Source organism: Solanum stenotomum, chromosome 8 (assembly GCF_019186545.1).
Source record: "Solanum stenotomum isolate F172 chromosome 8, ASM1918654v1, whole genome shotgun sequence".
Lineage (NCBI taxonomy): Eukaryota > Viridiplantae > Streptophyta > Magnoliopsida > Solanales > Solanaceae > Solanum > Solanum stenotomum.
Genome location: NC_064289.1, coordinates 6,123,973 through 6,143,736, shown reverse-complemented (window position 1 = coordinate 6,143,736; position 19,764 = coordinate 6,123,973). Strand labels below are relative to the sequence as shown.

At 33.5% G+C, this 19,764-nt stretch overlaps 1 protein-coding gene across 1 annotated transcript; it reads right to left on the bottom strand.

Annotated features, from left to right (window-relative positions):
* Positions 1-14,325: 14,325 nt before the first annotated feature.
* LOC125873329 (E3 ubiquitin-protein ligase RING1-like) lies at positions 14,326-17,779 on the bottom strand. Its single transcript, XM_049554241.1, has 2 exons — positions 16,639-17,779; positions 14,326-14,528 (listed from the first exon to the last, which is right to left on the bottom strand). The coding sequence occupies exon 1, from the start codon at positions 17,741-17,743 to the stop codon at positions 16,640-16,642; it is 1,104 nt and encodes a 367-aa protein (XP_049410198.1). The 5' UTR covers positions 17,744-17,779; the 3' UTR covers positions 14,326-14,528; position 16,639.
* Positions 17,780-19,764: the final 1,985 nt, after the last annotated feature.

The window sequence follows — 19,764 nt, the reverse complement described above, 5'->3', positions numbered from 1 at the left end:
TTATGAGTTTTTCGTGTCGAGGTGGTTTTAAGTATCTTGATCTATCTTGTAGATCAACTAACCATATGTACTTCTCATTAAAAAAACTTCTTTGGCTTCAACTGTAATTTGAGTCTAACACAGAGTGGCTAACAGTCATTTCGATATTTCTTAATTCTCTGGTTTGGAGTTTGTTGTATTGCAAAAAAAAAGGCACACCCTTTTCTGGATTAAAATTGTGTCTGCTGGTATTTGCTTTATTTTGGTGCTAGTTTAGTTCTGCTGATAATTTTATTTGTGTTTATGATACACTTCTCTGCCTTTGGCAATCACATCATAATGATTCTGGGGCGGAGTTAGAGTGTGACATACAACTTCAGTCGAATCCAATAGCTTTGGTTCGAATTCTGTATTTGTCTTAAAATATCTATTAAACTGGTACAAATTATCAATTTAGAATTTAGTAGCTTATTAAAACTAGAACTTCGAATCTATAAACTTTAAATCTCGACTTCTCATCTTGATTGCGCTAATGGAAGATTGTAGGTACATGGTAAATTAATTAAAATAGATGCAAGCTAATGTGTATATCTTTGAAATACTCTAAATGGGGCAACACCGCTGGGTTTCGGTGGAATAGGAAGGCCTGGGGTGCAGGATTCTTTGAAAAAGTGCGGTTTGTTGCTATTAGAGGTGTCAAATGCACAGATTGGAATAGATTTGTGCAGGTCAAAATAGCTGAATAAATGAGTTGGGATAAAATTGGCGTCAGAGTTATTTGAGCTAAAGTGAACTAACAAAAAAAATTATTTATATATATTTAATAACTAGATGGTAGGTGCCTGTGCGTGCATCAGCCAAATATTTATCTATTGGTATCTATATAATATTGTGTTGGAATGGAAATTTAAAAGTTGTGAAAACGTATTTATTGGTTAGTAATAATAACATGCTATTAATATTTTTACTTATTTTTTAAAAATGTCGTATCAAATCAAAATTCAACAAACGATTGAAATGGATGAAATATCATCGATAGAAAAAGTAACTTTTTAAAAAAAAAATGAAATAACCTTGCATCTCAAAAATAATTTCAAATATATTAACAACTCTGCATTTTTAAAAAACCAAAAGAGTACACTTTAAATAAAAAAATAAAACATTTAAGGTCTACAATTTATTTTTGACTTTAGGCCACTGATATGCTTGAGCCACCCTTTTAATATCCAAAACATGAATACTAATCCCTTTAATATCCAAAACAAGAAAACCCTTAGTAATTCCCTTTGAAATAGAAATGATTTCATATTCTATAAGAACTTATCCGTATATAGTTCTTTTTTACTCTTTTTTTTCTTAAAAATTTTGTGTCAATCAAAATCCCACAAACGATTAAAACTAATTTAATGAAATACAATTAATAAAAAAATAAACATTTTTATTAAAAATAACTTTGCATCTCAAAAATAATTTCAAATAAATTAATAATTCGGCAATTTTAAAAACTAAAATGCCGCTCAATGGCAAACAATTCGAACCGGTGTTAGCTAACTTGTTCCGGTAAAAGTACGGTCGAATCCATATTTATAATTTGCCAAAATTAATCTTTTCCTTTCTAATCCAAATTACAAATTAAGTGGAATTTTCAAAATTAATCTATTCCACATTGTATTCTATTTTTCTAATCTAAATCATACATTAAGTAGGATAACCAAAATATTTCTATAAATACACTCAATTCTCTCTGATTCTTTATTTCACAAATCCTAAAATTTCGTATTGAAAATTTATAGTATAGTCTTTCTCTATTTGTTTATTTTTTGAATTGTTATGACTTTATCAAATTATGAATATGATCGTCAATGGAAGAATATATTACCAATAGGCTTCCATTTTGTGCCAACGGATGAAGAATTGAATATTTATTTGAAACTTAAAGCTTCTAATGGTTATATTCTACCTGGAGTTTTTACTGATCTTGATATTTATCAATATGAACCTCATGAACTATCCGGTACACATTCTTATCCTTAGCTAGTGTTTGTTTAATTAAAAAAAATTCCTCCTGATTTATGGCTTTGATTTAAATTTTTGATGAATTTATTGAGTATTTGTCTTGAGTTTCTTACCATAAACATAAAGTTTCTATATTTGGCTAGTCCTTTTCTGTATTCCTTCAAACTTAAGTAACATTCACAATATAATGTAGTACAGGGATAGATTTTGAGAGTTTTGGTCAGAAAGAGAATTTGTGGGATATCAACCTCTTTGTATTCAAAATTTAAGTTTTTATCACGATTTTATTGATTAAGGATATAGTAATTTGAGTTTATTTTGCTTGCTAGGGTTTGTTGAAGAACATTGGAATGGACGTATGTATTTCTTTACTTTAGCAAAAAAGAAGTTTGGTAATGGAAATAAACTTGAGAGAAATTTACATTCAGGAAAAGGTTATTGGAAATCTACACAAGCACGTAAAGATATAGTAAAAAATAATAATACAATTGGAACAAAAACACCTCTTGCCTACATTAAATCAAGTCCAAATAATTCAAAAGGCAAAAACACTTCTTGGCTTATGTCCGAGTATAGATTTCCTACCAATTCTCCACTACTAATCAAAGAGGTATGTAAACTTTTTATTTAATTTCCTTCCTATTTTTCAAGTATATTCTTTGATTATATTTGACTAACTTTTTTTTTTAGTCAGATTATGAGTTAACACTTTGTGTGATATATAATCAAAGTAGAAAGAAGAATGACAATGACAATGACAATGATCAATTTTTTAATAATTCATCGTGATCAGATGAACATTCTTCATTGCAACATTATCAACCACACATAGATATTACTGACATTGCTTCCACTTCAACCATGCAACCAAGTTTTTCTCATCTACCCTGTGGTGTTATGGACAATTTTGATAATAATTATTCAAATGGACAAAATCATGATTTTCATGGATATGATCCAAATATATGTCCATATCTCAATTATGATAACTTTACTTATATAGGAGATGAGAAAATAGGTGATACTTCAAATAGTAATATTGTTGATTTTATTGATCAAAATAAATTGGAAATATGTGTGGCTCCAGGTTCTCAAGATGATCAAAGACCGTTGATAATCAAGATTATGATCCTCAACAATTGAAGATGAAGAAGATCAAAAGATAGAAATTTAGATATATGTTATAGGTCATGATAATGTTTCACACCCACACATATGTGTGTATATATATATAGGAAGTATGTTTTTTTTTTCTTCCTAATTTTGCACTGCTATTTAAATTTATTTATATTAGATTGTCCAATTCATGTGTTGTCAAATTAACATGTTGTACAATGAGGTAAAATAGATTCAATTTAGATTTGTTTGAGAGCATTCAATCTTTTTTTTTTATATATATATATTACCTTAAAAGCATGAACTTCTAGCTTGAATGTTAAATTACTATAATATCCCTAACTTAGGTTGTGACTTTTTCAAATACTTGTGACTGTTTCAATAAGTTGTGACTTTTTTCGAAGGGTTGTGATTTTTCGATCAGTTGTGACTTTTCCAAAGAGTTGTGAGTTTTTCAATAAGTTGTGACTTTTCCAAAGAGTTGTGCGAGTTTTTCAATAAGTTGTGACTTTTCCAAAGAGTTGTGACTTTTTCAATAAGTTGTAACTTTTCCAAAGAGTTGTGATTTTTTCAAAAAGTTGTGAATTTTACAAAGTGTTGTGACTTCTCGAAAAGGTCATGATTTTTCAGATAAAACACAAAAATTTTTTGTTCATACTACCCTTTGTTGATTATAAATAGATGGACTTCCTCTCATTTTTCAACCACATTTTTTTCTAATCTTCTACTCTTCTTCTTCTTCTTGCATTTTAAATTTTTTTGTGTGATTTATTGTCGTTGAGTTAGTTCAAAATTTAGCATAATATGAGCTACCACTATTCTGATGAAGTAAGTCGTTCTATCCTAAGATGGTATATTCCATAACCTTGAGTACTTGAGGAAAATAATATAATTTTTATGATATAATAATTATTTTTTTGCTTAATATATACATTAGTATGTAATGTTCCAATATATGAAGTTAACATAATGTAGTCTAAATTCATTTGTTTTTGTTAACAATTTCTTTTGTGATGTAGATATATGCTTTTGAATATCTTTTTTCAAAATCTAGAGAATTGTCACGATTTGTTTTTGATGCTCAAGACAAAAGAATGAATTTATTTATCAATGTTACTTATGTGATTTAGACTCTCAGGAAGTATGCTTCAAAATAGTTATTACTATATAAACATTGCCGTTTTGTTTTACTTATTTATTATTGCTTAATATTTCAGTATTTTAGACGAAGAAAAGTTCATATGACTTGCTATAACGCCAGTTAAAGTTTGTATTAGTTTAATTTTTATTATTTATTTAATAGCTAATTTTATGAGATAAGTATCTTTATTAATGCAATTATATATTTATTAGTTCACCTGCTTGCATACAGTCCCCTGGCAATTGTAAACACATATTTTACACCACTAATCAACTTTGTTTCTTCACCATGAAGCATTACTTATAAAACCTATTATTGGTTAACCTGCTCACATACAGTCTCCTGCCAATTTTAAACACATACTTTACATATATATGTTACTTCTAACCTTACTTTAGATGCACTTTACATCTTAATGATACCCTCTTTTATGTAACAAATCCATGCCTAATCATGCCGATTTCAACCATTTGCCACCCTCATCAATGGTACTAATACACAATAACGCATAGAATTAACATTGTCACTCTCATCTCCCAATGGTAGTCATCAAGCTCCATCCCACATGACGACTGAAATTTAACTACCAAATACTATTTGAAGAGGCTAAATATTTACTAGGCTGCAGCGTGCAAGACTACATAGAATCGACCTCAGTAAAGATATGAACTGTATTTATACCTAAACACCTTAATAACCAATGGACTCCACCGCATAGGTACGTTGTCTAATACATCCTAACTTTTACAGTTATCTTATTGTGATACTTCATAGCACAAAAGAGAAGAAAACAATTGCACGATTACATATACATAACAATTGATGATTCTTTTAATTTTATACATTAGGTTAGTTTTGAAAGAAAATGCTCCCATCATGCTGCTGAGAAAACTGGACCCTTCAAATGGCTTATGCAATGGGGCATGGTTGATTTGTAGAGGCCTTGACGAGAATGTCATACATGCAGAAAAAACAACAATACCCTTTCAAATTTATTTGGAAACAATTTCCAATATGTCTATGTTTTTGCAATGATGATAAATAAAGCTAAAGGTCAAACGATATCAAATGTAGGAGTATACCTACCACAACATGCTTTCTCGCATGGCAAACTATATGTTGCACTATCTAGAGGAATATCTATGTCAACAAAAAAAGTGCAAGTCATGACTGAACAACCAGATTGATACACCGGGACATACACAAGAAAATATTGTCTATAAGAAAGTATTAGGTGAGATTTGATTAATACCAAAATTGTAAGAAATCAAACAAGAAAAAACATACACCACACATGTAGCTAATGAAAATTATATTGGAAGAATTCTTAGTTTTGGTGGAAGAGGAGACGATATGAAAAACAACAGACAGCTACCACAGAAGACATTACTTTTGTGTATATAAAGTTATTCAAATACAGGGTACACTGATTTTCAAATATTGAAAGGGAGCATACAGTTCATGACACGACATAACTAAGAGGAAAAACTGTTAATTCGTGCACAATTACTTACTAACAAATTGCCTAATAACAATTTAAGAATACGACGTTCGTCACTACATGCCGAACAAGCAAGAAGGCAAATAGATTGGCCATTAACTTAGTATGACGTAGTGCAATATTAAATGCATATTGATATGTTGAAAGCCTAAAATATACATAAAATATAAAATATATCGTGTATAGGGATCTCAGGACTTAACCTACACGTGCAATGCACGTGCAGTGAATCTAGTATATATATAAGTGGGAAGAATGTTAGGCAAAAGTTGGATTACCATTTTGCTCCTACATTAAATTAAAATGTTATAAACTATTTAATAAATTAAATACTAAATAGTAAATCATCATGAATAATTTATTAATACCTTTAATAATTAACTTCTAAAATCAAATCAATAATAACAATTAAGCTAGACCAAATGCATGATTAGATGTTACAACTAATTATTTTTCACTTTTCTTTCCACTTTATAATGAGTTTAAATTAGTAACTCTTTTAGATTTAAAGCCTCTTAAAATTTATTTATCTGTATAAATCTTCATATTGAGAAGGTAACCAGCTCTCATCAACTCACGCAATTTTTTTTGGAATTTTCTTATATTTTTCCTATTTAATTTAATATTAAATGCCTAAAAACGTTAATAAAAAGACTATTGTTACGTATAAGCCGAAAAGACTCACAATTTTTATCAATTTCAAGAAGAAAGTCCAAAAGTCTCTTGTCCCACAATTAATAAGAACTGTTGGCTCAACCAATGCGTTTGTCACTTTTTGGGGCCTTTTGTGGTGGTAACATGGTTGAAAGGTAAAAATTTTATTTTTGTTTAGATTTATTTAATATCTCAAATGATCACAAGTTCTGTTCAACAAGAAAAAATTACAACATTGCAGAAGTTAAGCTTTTTTGGATTTTATTTTGGATAGGCTTTTATATTTGGTATCTTTAGCACAAATATTTTTCCTAATAAACCTTAATGTGATTGTAGTTAAAATGTTGTGCAGAGATGCAACACTCCTGAAAATGTATAATCTTGGCAGACATTTTCATCTAAATTATTATGTACTTTTAAGTGATTAATTATTATACTGCATAATATTAAAAAAAATTTACTCGGCTTTATTTCATTATTTTGGGTTTGTAAGGTTGTGAATAATCCCTTTCACTTGTGTTTAAGTCAAATAATAATTTCACTTTCAATAAAATTTTACCCATTAATCAATTATAATTACTTGAGGATGCAATTTTGGTACGTGTAGAAGACTTGAAGGTTATGTTTTTTGAAATCTTTTTATTTTCTTTATGTTTTTTAAATTTCTTTGGCTAGGAAATACATGGAATTTCCTTTCAGTTTTCAATACATTCTTAAAATTAGTTTCTCATATTCTTAACTTCTTCATCGATCGATTTTTTGGCCTTGCCCACTTAACAGACGATAAGAAAGTATTTACTGAAAAATCAAGAAATATCTATAGAATGAAAATTCAAAAGTGAATCTAGACATATAAAACAGGAATATAATTAATGGGAAAAAGGGTTAAAAATGCCCTCAACCTATTGAAAATTGCTTTAAAATGCCCTCCTTCCACCTATTGGATCAAAAATACCCTTAAGGTTTATTTTTAGGATTAAAAATGCCCTTCTTTAACAGAATTAGCCAGGGCATAAATGAGTTTTTAAATTAAACACATGGCTTTAAAGTATTGGTCCAATGAATATTTTAACCCAACTAAAAGGATCCGATCCATGAATGAATAAATCCAACCATTTTTAATATAACCCAGCTATTTTGAAGACACTAATGGCACCTTCAATTAGTCCATATTTTTGAAGTTTATCGGAGGATTCATGTTTCTGAATTGAAAAATAGCCTCAAGCATGCGAATCGCTTCCGGTCTTACGAAAATTGCTTCTCTCTTCATATGCTCCTACTCTTACTCAAGCTATTTATCTATCACTATCAATGGAGAATAGTCAGAAGCTATTTATCTATCACTATCAATGGAGAATAGTCAGATTTGTGGGTGTTGTCAATAGTTTATTTTTTCCTTTTAGGGTGAAGCTGTCATAAATATTATCCAGATTTGTGGGTGTTGTCAATAATTTTTTTTTNTTTCCCTATAATAATTAATGAAGATTTGTCAATCTTTAAAGATTTGTCTATCTTGTCATATAGACTATAAATGAAAATATAATAATTAATGAATATTTTGTCAATCTTTTAAGATTTTCTCATGTATATATGAATTTCCTCACTCTCTTCTAAAAATCAATCACTTGAGAAAGAAAAAAAAAGTTGTTTTCTAATAGAAGGAAGTATGAGTTTTGCTAAGATGGTTATGGTGATTTTTGTGTATATGGTTATTTTAGCTATAATAGAAGGTGCTCATGGTGTGCCATTTTGCTGTGGATGGAATCCTGAGTGTTGTCAAGCTTCTCTTCAAAAAGAATTACCAAGGCAAATTAAATTTATTCCATCAAACACATAGATCTATCTTCTTGTTCTTACTAGAATGAACTATATGAACATGGATCCTTTTGCTCTATTATAGAACAAAAATGAAATAAATAAAGTTCTTATTACTAATTTTTTTGTCTTATATGAAAAAAAAAGAAAAGATTCATAATAGTATTTTCTCCTTTTGAAGCAATGCTAGTGTTGATGTGAGTCTCATGTTTGATATTACCTTTATCAAATGGCTATTGTTATGTTCCCTCAATGTTGCTATACTCGAACCTGGAGGATAAGGTTCTTATTTAGAATGAGGGTATTGTTGTGAACCAAGTCGATTTTGTATGGGCCTATATGATAGAAGTGGTGAATGGGGCTGATTAAGTTGAGATTGTTGGACCGAGTAAAATATTAGAGAGTTTTGTTTGGGATTCAGGTCTAGTTAAATATTGGCTAAATAGGACTAGGGGTTAGAGAGAAGAGTTATGTGTATTGTGAAGAAAATGTTCCTCTTTACTGCCTTTTATGATGCAGATTGGGCTTCTTGTTTACTCAGTAGGAAATCTGTGACATGATACATGGTCAAGATTGGTCAATCACTAGTATCATGGAAGGCAAAGAAGCAATCAACAGTGTCAAGAAGTTCAGCTGAAGCTGAGTACAGAAGCCTTGCTTCCACTATGTCAGAGTTGGTGTGGTTGCTTGGGATGTTGAAAGAAGTAGATGCTGAGATTCAGTTATCAGTGCAAATATGTAGTAATAGCGAAGTTGCTATTCAGATTGCTGCAAATCCAGTATATCATGAAAGGACAAAACACATTGAGATTGACTGTGATTTCATAAGAGAAAAACTGCAACAAGGACTAATTAAGGTTGAATATCTATCTACTAAAGAACAGCCAACTGATGCATTGACAAAGGGGTTGTCTAGGTTGCAACATGAACACCTTTTATCCAAGCTAGGAGTTCTAAACATTTTTGCACCACCTAGCTTGAAGGGGAGTGTTGTGCTATAGAGAAGCTGGTAAAGTTAGTTAGAAGAGTGAAAGGATAGAAAGGGCAAATTAGTCTTTTAAAGATTGATTAGTTATAACAACTTGTCCTATTGTTAGGTAGGAAAGTTAATTAATTTATGAGTTGGTTAGTGTGGAAAGGAGCTTATATATAGCTCATTCATATTGTATGCAACTAAAACTTGTTCTTTCTTTAACTTCTTCTTTAGCTCATAAGTTGAGATTTTCTCATTTACAAACAGACATATATATAAATGCCTACACTCTCTTCTAAAAATCAATCACTTGAGAAAGAAAAAAAAAGTTGTTTTCTAATAGAAGGAAGTATGAGTTTAACTAAGATGGTTATGGTGATTTTTGTGCTTATGGTTATTTTAGCTATGCTGGAAGGTGCTCATAGTGTGCCAGTTTGCTGTATGTGGAATCCTGAATGCTGTCAAGCTTCTCTTCAAAAAGAATTACCAAGGCAAATGAAATTTATTCCATCAAACACATAGATCTATCTTCTTGCTCTTGTTAAAACTATATGAACATGGATCCTTTTGTTCTATTATAGAACAAAAATCAAATAAATAAAATTCTTATTACTAATTGTTTTGTCTTATATTTAAAAATAGATTCATGATAGTATTTTCTCCTTTTTAAGCCGTGCTGGTGTTGATGTGAATCTCATGCTTGATATTGCCTTCATCATGTATCCATGTGGCTATTGTTTTGCTCCCTTAATGTTGCTCTAGCTACTCAAACCTGTAGGACAAAGTTCTTATTCAGGACAAGGGTATTGTTGTGAACGAAGTAGACTTTGTGTTGGCCTATGTGGTAGAAGTGGTGAATGGGACTGATTTAATTGAGATTGTTGGATCGATTAAAATATTGGAGAGTTTTGTTTGAGATTCAGGTCCAATTATTGATTAGTTAAATAGGATTAGGGGTTAGATAGAAGAGTTATTGTGAAGAAAATGTTCCTCTCCGTCTTCTTTCTAATCTCTATCTTCTTATCCTCATTCTTATCTCTGTCCTTAGTTACTTGTTATTTAGTATTGTTTATTGTAATTCCAGAGATTAAGTGTTGTCCGTATGTGGGTAAACCCCCACTGTGTAATAGCCTGCACAGGGGGATGTAAACCGCATTAGGCAAGGTCGATGTGACGAGCTTGACTCAAAAGATATTGAGGGGAGATCGATATATCCCGAATCATCCATGTAGATAACCACCCTCCAAACCAATTGAGACATCTCCAAAATTAATGTTTGAGTATTGGTGTTGAGAATTCGGATTTATAAAATGAGAATTTAAAAGTGAATCAAGACATATAGACTACAAATGGAAATATATAATATGTAATAATTAATAAAAAAATTGTCAAATCTTTTGAGATTTTCTTCATAGATACAGGTGCATATCTATACTATATAAATATTCACTTTGTGTTCTTAATTCATTCCATTGAGAAGGAAAAAATGTTTCTAGTGGAAGGAAGAATGTTATGGTGATTTTTGTGCTATTATTATGCTGGAAAGGTGTGCATGCTGCTGCGCCATTTTGTGGCCGGAGAGACCCTGATTGCTGTTAAAAATGAATAAACACTAGGGTGGTACAATAAATACTCTTCATTTATAATAAGAGGTCTCAAGTTTTAAATCGTGTCTGTTAGGGAACATTTTACCCCCAATATGAAGGGGCAGACCCACCTTACGACAAGTAGTGTCATCCGACACTGCTTCGTCTGAAATTTTAATCAATATACACACATTTCAGAAAAACAAAAAACAAAAATCATGTATGTATAGTATACGATGACAAGACTTAACACAAATTTGCTGATGTTAGCTAATTAAGTGATTCATTAATGTTGCAGCCACCTTGGGTCCGGACCTAGTTGGCAGCGTTTTGTGTATTTTTTGAAGGGATAATGATCTGAAAAATATTTTAACTTTGGTCGAATTTATTATTACGATACCAAACTTTAATGAGACCAATTACCCCAGACTATTTAATATCGTATTTTAAACATATATATTTGTTCAACTGGTCAAGTGCGTGAAAACACGATGCATAGGCGCACGTATCAATACATTGATTAAATTATATCTATTTCTTTTTCTCTAATTCTAATTCATTTTAAACCCTTTCTCTTTCACTAGAATACAAATTCGGAAGACCACCATTGAAGGGCCAGGTGAGCGATTCCGGCATCTGGTTCGCTGATGGGTGAAGCCATTGAACTCGGAGCTCGCCGCTTCGGGGTGGTCAAGGTTGAGACAAAACACCTATAAAGCAAGACAAATCGTAAATGGGAGAGGGAAAGGGGACTGGTTCGCCGCTGGCTAGTTGTGGTGGTTTGAAACCGGTCGAGCTCCTCGCCGGAGCAGCGACGGAAGCTGTTGTTGGCGGCTTGTTTGGTGTCTGGCGGAGGCCGGTTATTGGTGGTGATGGTGGCTATTTCATGATCTGTTAGCAGTATTGGAGGAGGTCGTTTGGTCGCTGGTTTTAGGCGAGTTTGGTAGTTGTTTTCAGGCGAGTTTGGTGGTTGTTTCCGGAGGGGTTTTGGATCGGGTTTGGCTGAAGCTTTTGGTTGTGTTGATGGTCGAGTTTGGTAGTTGTTTTCAGGCGAGTTTGGTGGTTGTTTCCGGAGGGGTTTTGGATCGGGTTTGGCTGAAGCTTTTGGTTGTGTTGATGGTCGATTTTGTTGGCTGTTTCAGCTACTGTTTGATGGCTATTTCAGCTGCTATTTGGACGCAGCGAAAAGGGAAGAGGGGGAAGAACGGCTTGGGCACGAAATATGTTTATTAAAGGGAACAAAATGACTAATTTAATAAAGGGAAAAGGACCTATTGAAAATAGGTCAAAAATGCCCTCCTTCCACCTATTGAATCAAAAATGCCCTTAAGGTTATTTTTAAGGTTAAAAATGCTTTTCTTTAACAGAATTATAACATGACATAAATAAAATTTTAAATTAAACACGTGGCATTAAAGTATTGGTCCACATGAATTTTTGACCCAACTCAATGGAACTGACCTACCCTTTTTAATATAACCCAGCTGATTTTTTGGTTTTTTTTTGTTCGAATCTAATTAATTTATTGAACGGATTTCACCACGGTTGATTGGTTTGAGTGTCAGAGACTGAAATCTATTAGGAACATTGTTGTTGTGGTTTGGATTTAATCCTGGATCCTTCCATAAAATTCTTGTTGCGTACCCACATATGGTTGATCAAGGAAACTGGACCTTCGTGGGATGGTCGGACGGACCGTGGTCACCAATACCCTGGGTGGTTCCACTGCGGGGATTGTTACCATGTTCAGGCGAAGGTTACTGGTGGGATGCAATGGATGTTTGCAATGGAGTTTTTGGTGGAAGTGAGCACGGCAGGTTCCTCAATAATAGGAAACAGGAAGATGGAAGTCCAATCCAGTCATCGGTCGGATTCTTTGAGTTAGGTCAAAAATTTACGTGGACCAATACTTTAATGCCATGTGTTTAATTTAAAAATTCATTTATACCATGTCAAAATTCTATTAGAGAAGGGCATTTTTAACCTTAAAAATAACCTTAAGGGCATTTTTGATCCAATAGGTGGAAGGAGGGCATTTTTGACCCATTTTCAATACGTTGAGGGCATTTTTAACCTTTTTCCCTTTAATAAATTTAATGTATTAAAACGCGCGTGTGACACACTCAATTAACATAGACTGAATATAGACAAATATATCTGTTTAAAATACGGTATTAAATAGTCTAGAGGGTAATAGATCCTCATGAAAATTTGGTATCGTAACAATAAATTCGGCCAAAGTCAAGGTATTTTTCAGATCCTATCTTTTTTTAAAATTTTGTAAGCTACTAGTAATTGTTAAAAAGAAATAGCTTTTGTCTAAAAGCAATATTTTAAAAAATATTTTTGAGAAAAATATATTATTTGTTTGGCCAGACACTAATTACTTCTCAAACGTGTTTTCTAAATTTATTGGTCAAAAACAATTTCTCGCCATAATTTTTTTGAAAAGCATTATTGAAAAAAAAAAATCAAAATAAGTTTGATTTTTTTGGCCAAATGAGCACGCTAAACCTAATACCCTTACGTTCGAAAAGTAGTTATTCTTCCCTCTAATTTGTTCATCTGTTCTCCTCCTTCAATGATGACTACCACTTAAAAAAAAATTCATGCTTACGCAACTTTCTAGCGCGAACCGAAATTTAATTGTGCCCCAATCCCGATACCAGCACGGGGTGAAAACCAAAAAACTAGATCAACCATGAACTGCTTCTAACACACACAACAGGCATACTGTATACATAAATTCTAATTGATCCCTTAAAAACTTTTTAAAGACCTTTCAACTAGAAACAAACTGAGGCGGAATCAAGCAGCCAGAAATAATTGATTTTTTTGTGAGCAGAATTCGTAAAATATTTTTTCTTTTCTCCAATAAACAAATGACAACAGTATTACATGACTAAAGAGAAACGTTGTACTAGCTTTTAGAGCATGTGAGGCCTCCGACATCGATCTTCCTTGCACAAACAAATTCATTCACATCACATGATATGCTTGTCAATAAGATATAAAATTCTTATTCCAAAAATTAAATTCTACCTCAACTGATACTTGGAAGAGGCGTTTACAACATCGAATCGGATAATCAGAATTTACAAAGTCAACAACAACCTACTCAGTATAATCCCACAAATAAGGTCTTGGAAGGGTAAGGATTAGGGATGTACACAGATCTTACCCCTACCATTATGGGGATAGAGAGACTCTTTCTGATTGACGTAGAATTTACAAAGTCAAACCACCCAAAGTGAAAGCCAGAGTTTCATTTCTAAAATGCAGGGCCCCTCTCGCTTCGACCTAAAGTTTACGGTTCCTTCTTGTAATTACTGAGTAGCTCTCTGATGTATTTGCCACATTGGTTGGTTAGGAATACAGTACAAGATAAGGGTAATATCCTATTTGGAGGAATAAACCAATTCATTTTTGAAAAATCAGCCAAAATACATGATTTTTACGAAATTGTTTTCTAATCACCTCCCCCTGTTCTACCTCTCCTAATTCCTCCTTATAGCCAAATAAGTACCTAATGAACCTCGACAGAAGACACTTTCACCCGCCTCCCTTGGGTCCATCAAGAAGTCAAATATTGTATGATAACTAAAGTATCAACATAACTGAGCCACACCCTCTTTGGCGTTCATCTTACATGATCTAACATAGAGTCATCTCAGCCAGAAGCTAGCAATACGAAGATACTATTTAATCACTTGATCAGCACGCAACCTGCCTTATGACTGTGAACAACTGGATACAGTAAGAACAAACCTAATAAGGGTGCAGATATGGAAAATCACAACCCATATTACAAAAAAGACAACCTCACGCAGGAAATTAGTTTGATTAATTACTAGGTCTGATATAAGACGATTTCCTGTCAACTAAGAACCTGGCCAACGTTACTGGGCAGCAAGTGCCCAAGTATAGCTGGAAATTATGATCTAAAGATCTAAATTAACTTGATGTCAAAAGAAAGAATAGCCAATACCTAAGGACACCACATCAAGGGATAAAAAAAAATGGAGTAAATTTCTGAAATTGGCGAGCTAACAGTGGCACCCTAGCTTCAATGGTGCGCACCAGGGAAACAACAACAACGTACCCTCAAGTGGGTCTGGGGAGGGTAGTGGGTATGCCGCATGCAGCCCTTACCACTAAACTTGGGAGGTAGAGAGTTGTTTCCGATAGACCCTCGGCTCAGGAAAAAACATCCAGGAAAAAGAAAGCAATATCATCAGATGTGGACCTCATAACTGATTCCACATTATTGAAGGACAAAAGAAGCAGAATTGAGGTGACAAAAAAAAACATCAAGTATCATCACAGGGTAAAGATGCTGGTGTAAAGACATGAATGCTGTCATACGCATCAAAATGACAGTGTATGCCTCAAATTTCTCTCAATGTACTCAAAAGCAAAAGACAGAGAAAATCGCACAAGTCTGTTAAGGTTTTACGCACCAAGTGCAATAAAAGACACAAATACAATAAAAATAAATACAAACCTAAACAACAGGTGTATCAACAGAGGAGTTAAAAAACTCCAATTAAACAAAATATATGAAGTCAAAATCATGCCATCCAAGTTCAAGTATCATCCTGAATTTTTTATTCAAATGTATATATGCAGTTTAAATTTCCAGCAGGATTTCTGTTAGATCGAGAAAGATTTTGATGATTGACAAATAGCAGAACATATGAGTGCGGCTGGAATTAGGAGAATGTCAACCACGCAAAGCAGAAGTTATAAGACGGTGGATGGATTGCTTTTACGACAAGAAACCAGTGCATAAAGTTTCCTTTCATAGAGGATTCCTACCTGGAAAGAAATATCAAGGCAAAGCAGCAAACGAAATCCTAAAAGGGAAAGGAATCCTTAGAAGGACCAACTCTGAATCAAAGAAACAATGAGCTTTGTAATCAGTAAAGGAACAGATAGTATGTACCTGTTCTTTAGGCAAATCTGGGGGTCAATATTCCACAGTTTCAATGATCGTTTTCTCACTAAGTTCAAATTTTGTATTCCTATTTCTAACATATTTGTCGCTAAGTTTCTTTAACAATTAATATATCAGCATGACAAACAGGGGCATATCTATGTAGGCTCGAGGGGGTGCCACAGCACCTGGACGTTTCAGTTGAAATTTTGTGTATATATATTTATAAGGAAATGTTTAAATATTAACCATGGCACCCAAAGAAACAATGAGCTTTGTGGCGCCAGTGGTTAAAATTCAAGTTTAACACCTTAGGTACGCAAGTTCGAGCCCTACAGGGTGTATTTTCTTGGAACTTTTTTTATCATGATGACATCCTGTAGCGAAAACCATTGCTCCTATGCAATAGCTCACAAACCACACCATGCAATAGCTTGCAAACCACACAACATCACAAACGCAAACCACACAAAATCACAAACCACACAGAAAAGGCAACCCGCACTAGGCAAGCCCGTGCGACGAGCTCGACCCAAAAGGCAAACCTCTTATTTACGCTGGCAACCACACAAAAGAGGTAACCTGCACTAGGCAAGCCCGTGCAACGAGCTCGACCCAGAAGGCAAACCCCTTACTTTTGTTGGCAAGGGGTTTTGAACTTGAGACCTCCAACATGGAAGTCCCAATCCCAAACCACTGGGCCACCCCCAAAGGGTGAGTTCTAGATGCTCCTCTCTGCACCTTATAAAAAGCAAATAATTGGAAACTCAAACAAGGCACAAAACTATCCTCAAAATTCCCTGCAATCTCAACTCTCAAGTATACATGACTTTTAATTCTCTGACAGGATTATACCAAACACCTAATTAAACATCTACAAATATAGCAGGTTTGGAAAAAATTCAGAACTATGGTACATACTTTAATCAAGATCCTCCTGGTTTGCTTGTCCTTGTCCTCGCGGACGTGGATTCGGCTCCCCGTGAGTATCACCGCTACCACTACGGTTACCATCATTATTCACTTCATCATTGCTTCCCCCACCTCCAGTACTGTTGCTCGTCTCAGCATGCGATTGCAGCCCCCTTAACAGCCCTGGTAATGAAATCCTAACCCTTCTCTCCACTGTTCTAGGATTTCCCTGATTTCCTCCACCTTCTGCACCCAGAGAAAACAAACCAGCATAGCTCTCCACTGTTCTAGAATTCCCCTGATTTCCTCCACCTTCTGAACCCAGAGAAAACAAACCACCATTGTTGTCATTGTTACTTCTCATATTCTCATAATCAGAATCATCAGTTGGCAACTCAAACCGACATACAGGGCACGAATTACGCATTTCTAACCAAGGTAATATACAGCCGTCATGGTACATATGCTTGCAAGGCATTTGCTTCACCAATTCATCCAGCTTAAAACCATCTTTACAAACAGCACATTGGGATAAATCCGAATTCAACAGCTCATCACTCACCTTAACATCAGGAAGGCCCGAAACAGCCGATTTTGCAGCAGGTGGTGTACCAAACATGTTCAAGTCACTCTCAGCAAGTTGATGAATCAGCTGCTCGAGATCCGGCCCCACAAAATAGTCACCAAAGTTCTCCGGTAACCCATTCTCACCTCCACCACCGCGGATAAGATTGTTTTCAACCAGCAATTGAATAGTAGCATCACCATCCCTTAAATAGCTATTGATGAACGTAACAGGGTCTAGTTCAACAGGTGATTGGCCGAAAAGGGCGCCACCATCGAAGAGTGCAGGAAGTTCATCGCCGCCTCCGTTACCGGAATCGGTGGGGAAGGAAAACGATGAGTCGTCTCCGAAGGGATTGTCGCCGGTAATAGGATCTGGAGGAGGGACGGTTTGGGATTCTTCTAAAAATGTACCATTGCAATTAGGGCATGAGAGTTCAGAATTTGGCAATGGTGTTAAGCTGACAGTGTTCTGACATCCGTAGCAGTAGTAATTCTGAGGTGAATTTCCGGCCATTTCTCCGCCGCCAGAGTTTCCGGCCGACGACATTGGATATATAGAAGAGAATTATGAGTTCTATGTGTAGTTTTTATAGAGAAAAGTATGAGAAAGACACAGAAGAATTTATCTGACACATTTTTTTAATGTCAGAATTTTATAACCTAAAGCCCTGTCTGGACATTATTAATGAAATCAAAATGATTTGACTCTAATTAAGATTTTTAAGCTATATATGAAAATTAAAGGGGGTCGTTTGGTATTCGGTTTGGAATTTTTAAATTTTCGGTAGAACAATATGCTAACGAATAGTTAACAGTAGTATTGAAATATCGAACTTTTCAATAATTCGGTAATATCGTTTTTAAGTTGGCGCCCTCGTCCTTATACGACTTTCTTTCTCTGTGCTCTATCACTCATATATGGCGTTTCTTCTGCCCTTTTTTTATGTGTTGGTGTTCTATATGACCGACATAACACTTGATCTGTTAGATATTACGACTCTTTGAAAACTTTTTCAAAATCTTTTAGCAAAAAATACAACAATAATTCTCGTATTATAAAGTTAATACCTTTGCTCTTATTATTTTTGTTTTTCGATGCGAGCGCACGATATAATAAAAAATCAACTTTAAAAAAAGGTTGTGCTAAGGAGTCAGAAATTAATGTATGCACCCCAAACACAAATGAACAATCAATGTAAATTATAATCGAAGCATATGTGCCTAATATTTTATGACCAAATATAATGCTATGTAGTAGTAAATACTAGTAACTAGGAAATACTATCCATTGTACAAAGTAAATGTATCACTTTGTACCATTGATTAGAATTTCTTTTGTCAACGCTTCTGATATATATATATATATATTTGGATTATTTATATTTAGGCTTTAGTATTTTTCTTTGGATTTGTATTAATAGAGATGTTGATATATGATCTTTATTAGGTAAATAATTCGATATTCGAAAAATATCGAATACCAAAGATATTAATGTCCTGTGCCAAATCTCAACTTGAATATCGTAAATTTAAAATTTTACTCACGATGCCCTTGACAAGCTAGGAGAGGAAATGAGAATAAGGAGTTTTCGCAAATAGTGGCAGTTTGGTGCATAATTACTATACATAACCATGCTTTTAATAATTACTAAACATAATACTCCACTCTTTATTAAAAAATAACACACGGTACAGTGTATTGGTGATTTGTCAAGCATGTATCTATAATACATGCATTGTGATTCAGGAGAAAATCACGCAAAAATCTTTTAAAATAACAAAATCCAGTAAAACATCCATATCCTCAGTGCAAAAATAGAAAATGTAATTTGGTTTCTCCTTTCTTCTTCGATTTTCAAACTCTATTGGCAACATGAAGGTTAAAAATCAGTCCAAATCTACCTTTGAAAATATAGTATCAATGAATCTAAATAAATAATGAAATATTGTATCATTATATTAAAGTATATGTATCTATAAGTATAGAGTGCATCACGGTATCTCGAGTATGGTGTGTATCACTGTTTCTAGCTTTCTGTTTGTCCAATTTAACATAACATACTTTATTAATGAATAACTTTAAAAATTTGTATCATTGTTTCTAAGTTTTTTGTTTGTCCAATGTATGACTAAATTAAGAATGAAATATATTATCAATTTATCACTATGGGTGTGTTTGGTATGAAGGAAAATATTTTCCTTTTCCAATTTTCTCATGTTTGGTTGGATTAAATGTTTTGGAAAATGTTTTCCAAATCAACTCATTTTCCTCAAATTTAAGGAAAATGACTTCCCTTCAAAACTTAAGAAAAACATTTTCCAAAACTCTCTTCCAACTTCCAATTAAAAAAAAATTGTTGAAAAAATCTATTTATTTGGTCGCTACCCTCAGACCAGCCCCCCCAACCACCCCCCCAAAAAAATAATTTAAAGTTTGTTTTTAAATTCAATATTTTTACCCCACCCTCACCCCTACCCCCACCCCCTACCACCACCCCTCCCAAAAAAATATTAAAAGTTGTTTTTAAAAGATATTTCTAATTTCAATTTTTTATTTTTTTACACCCC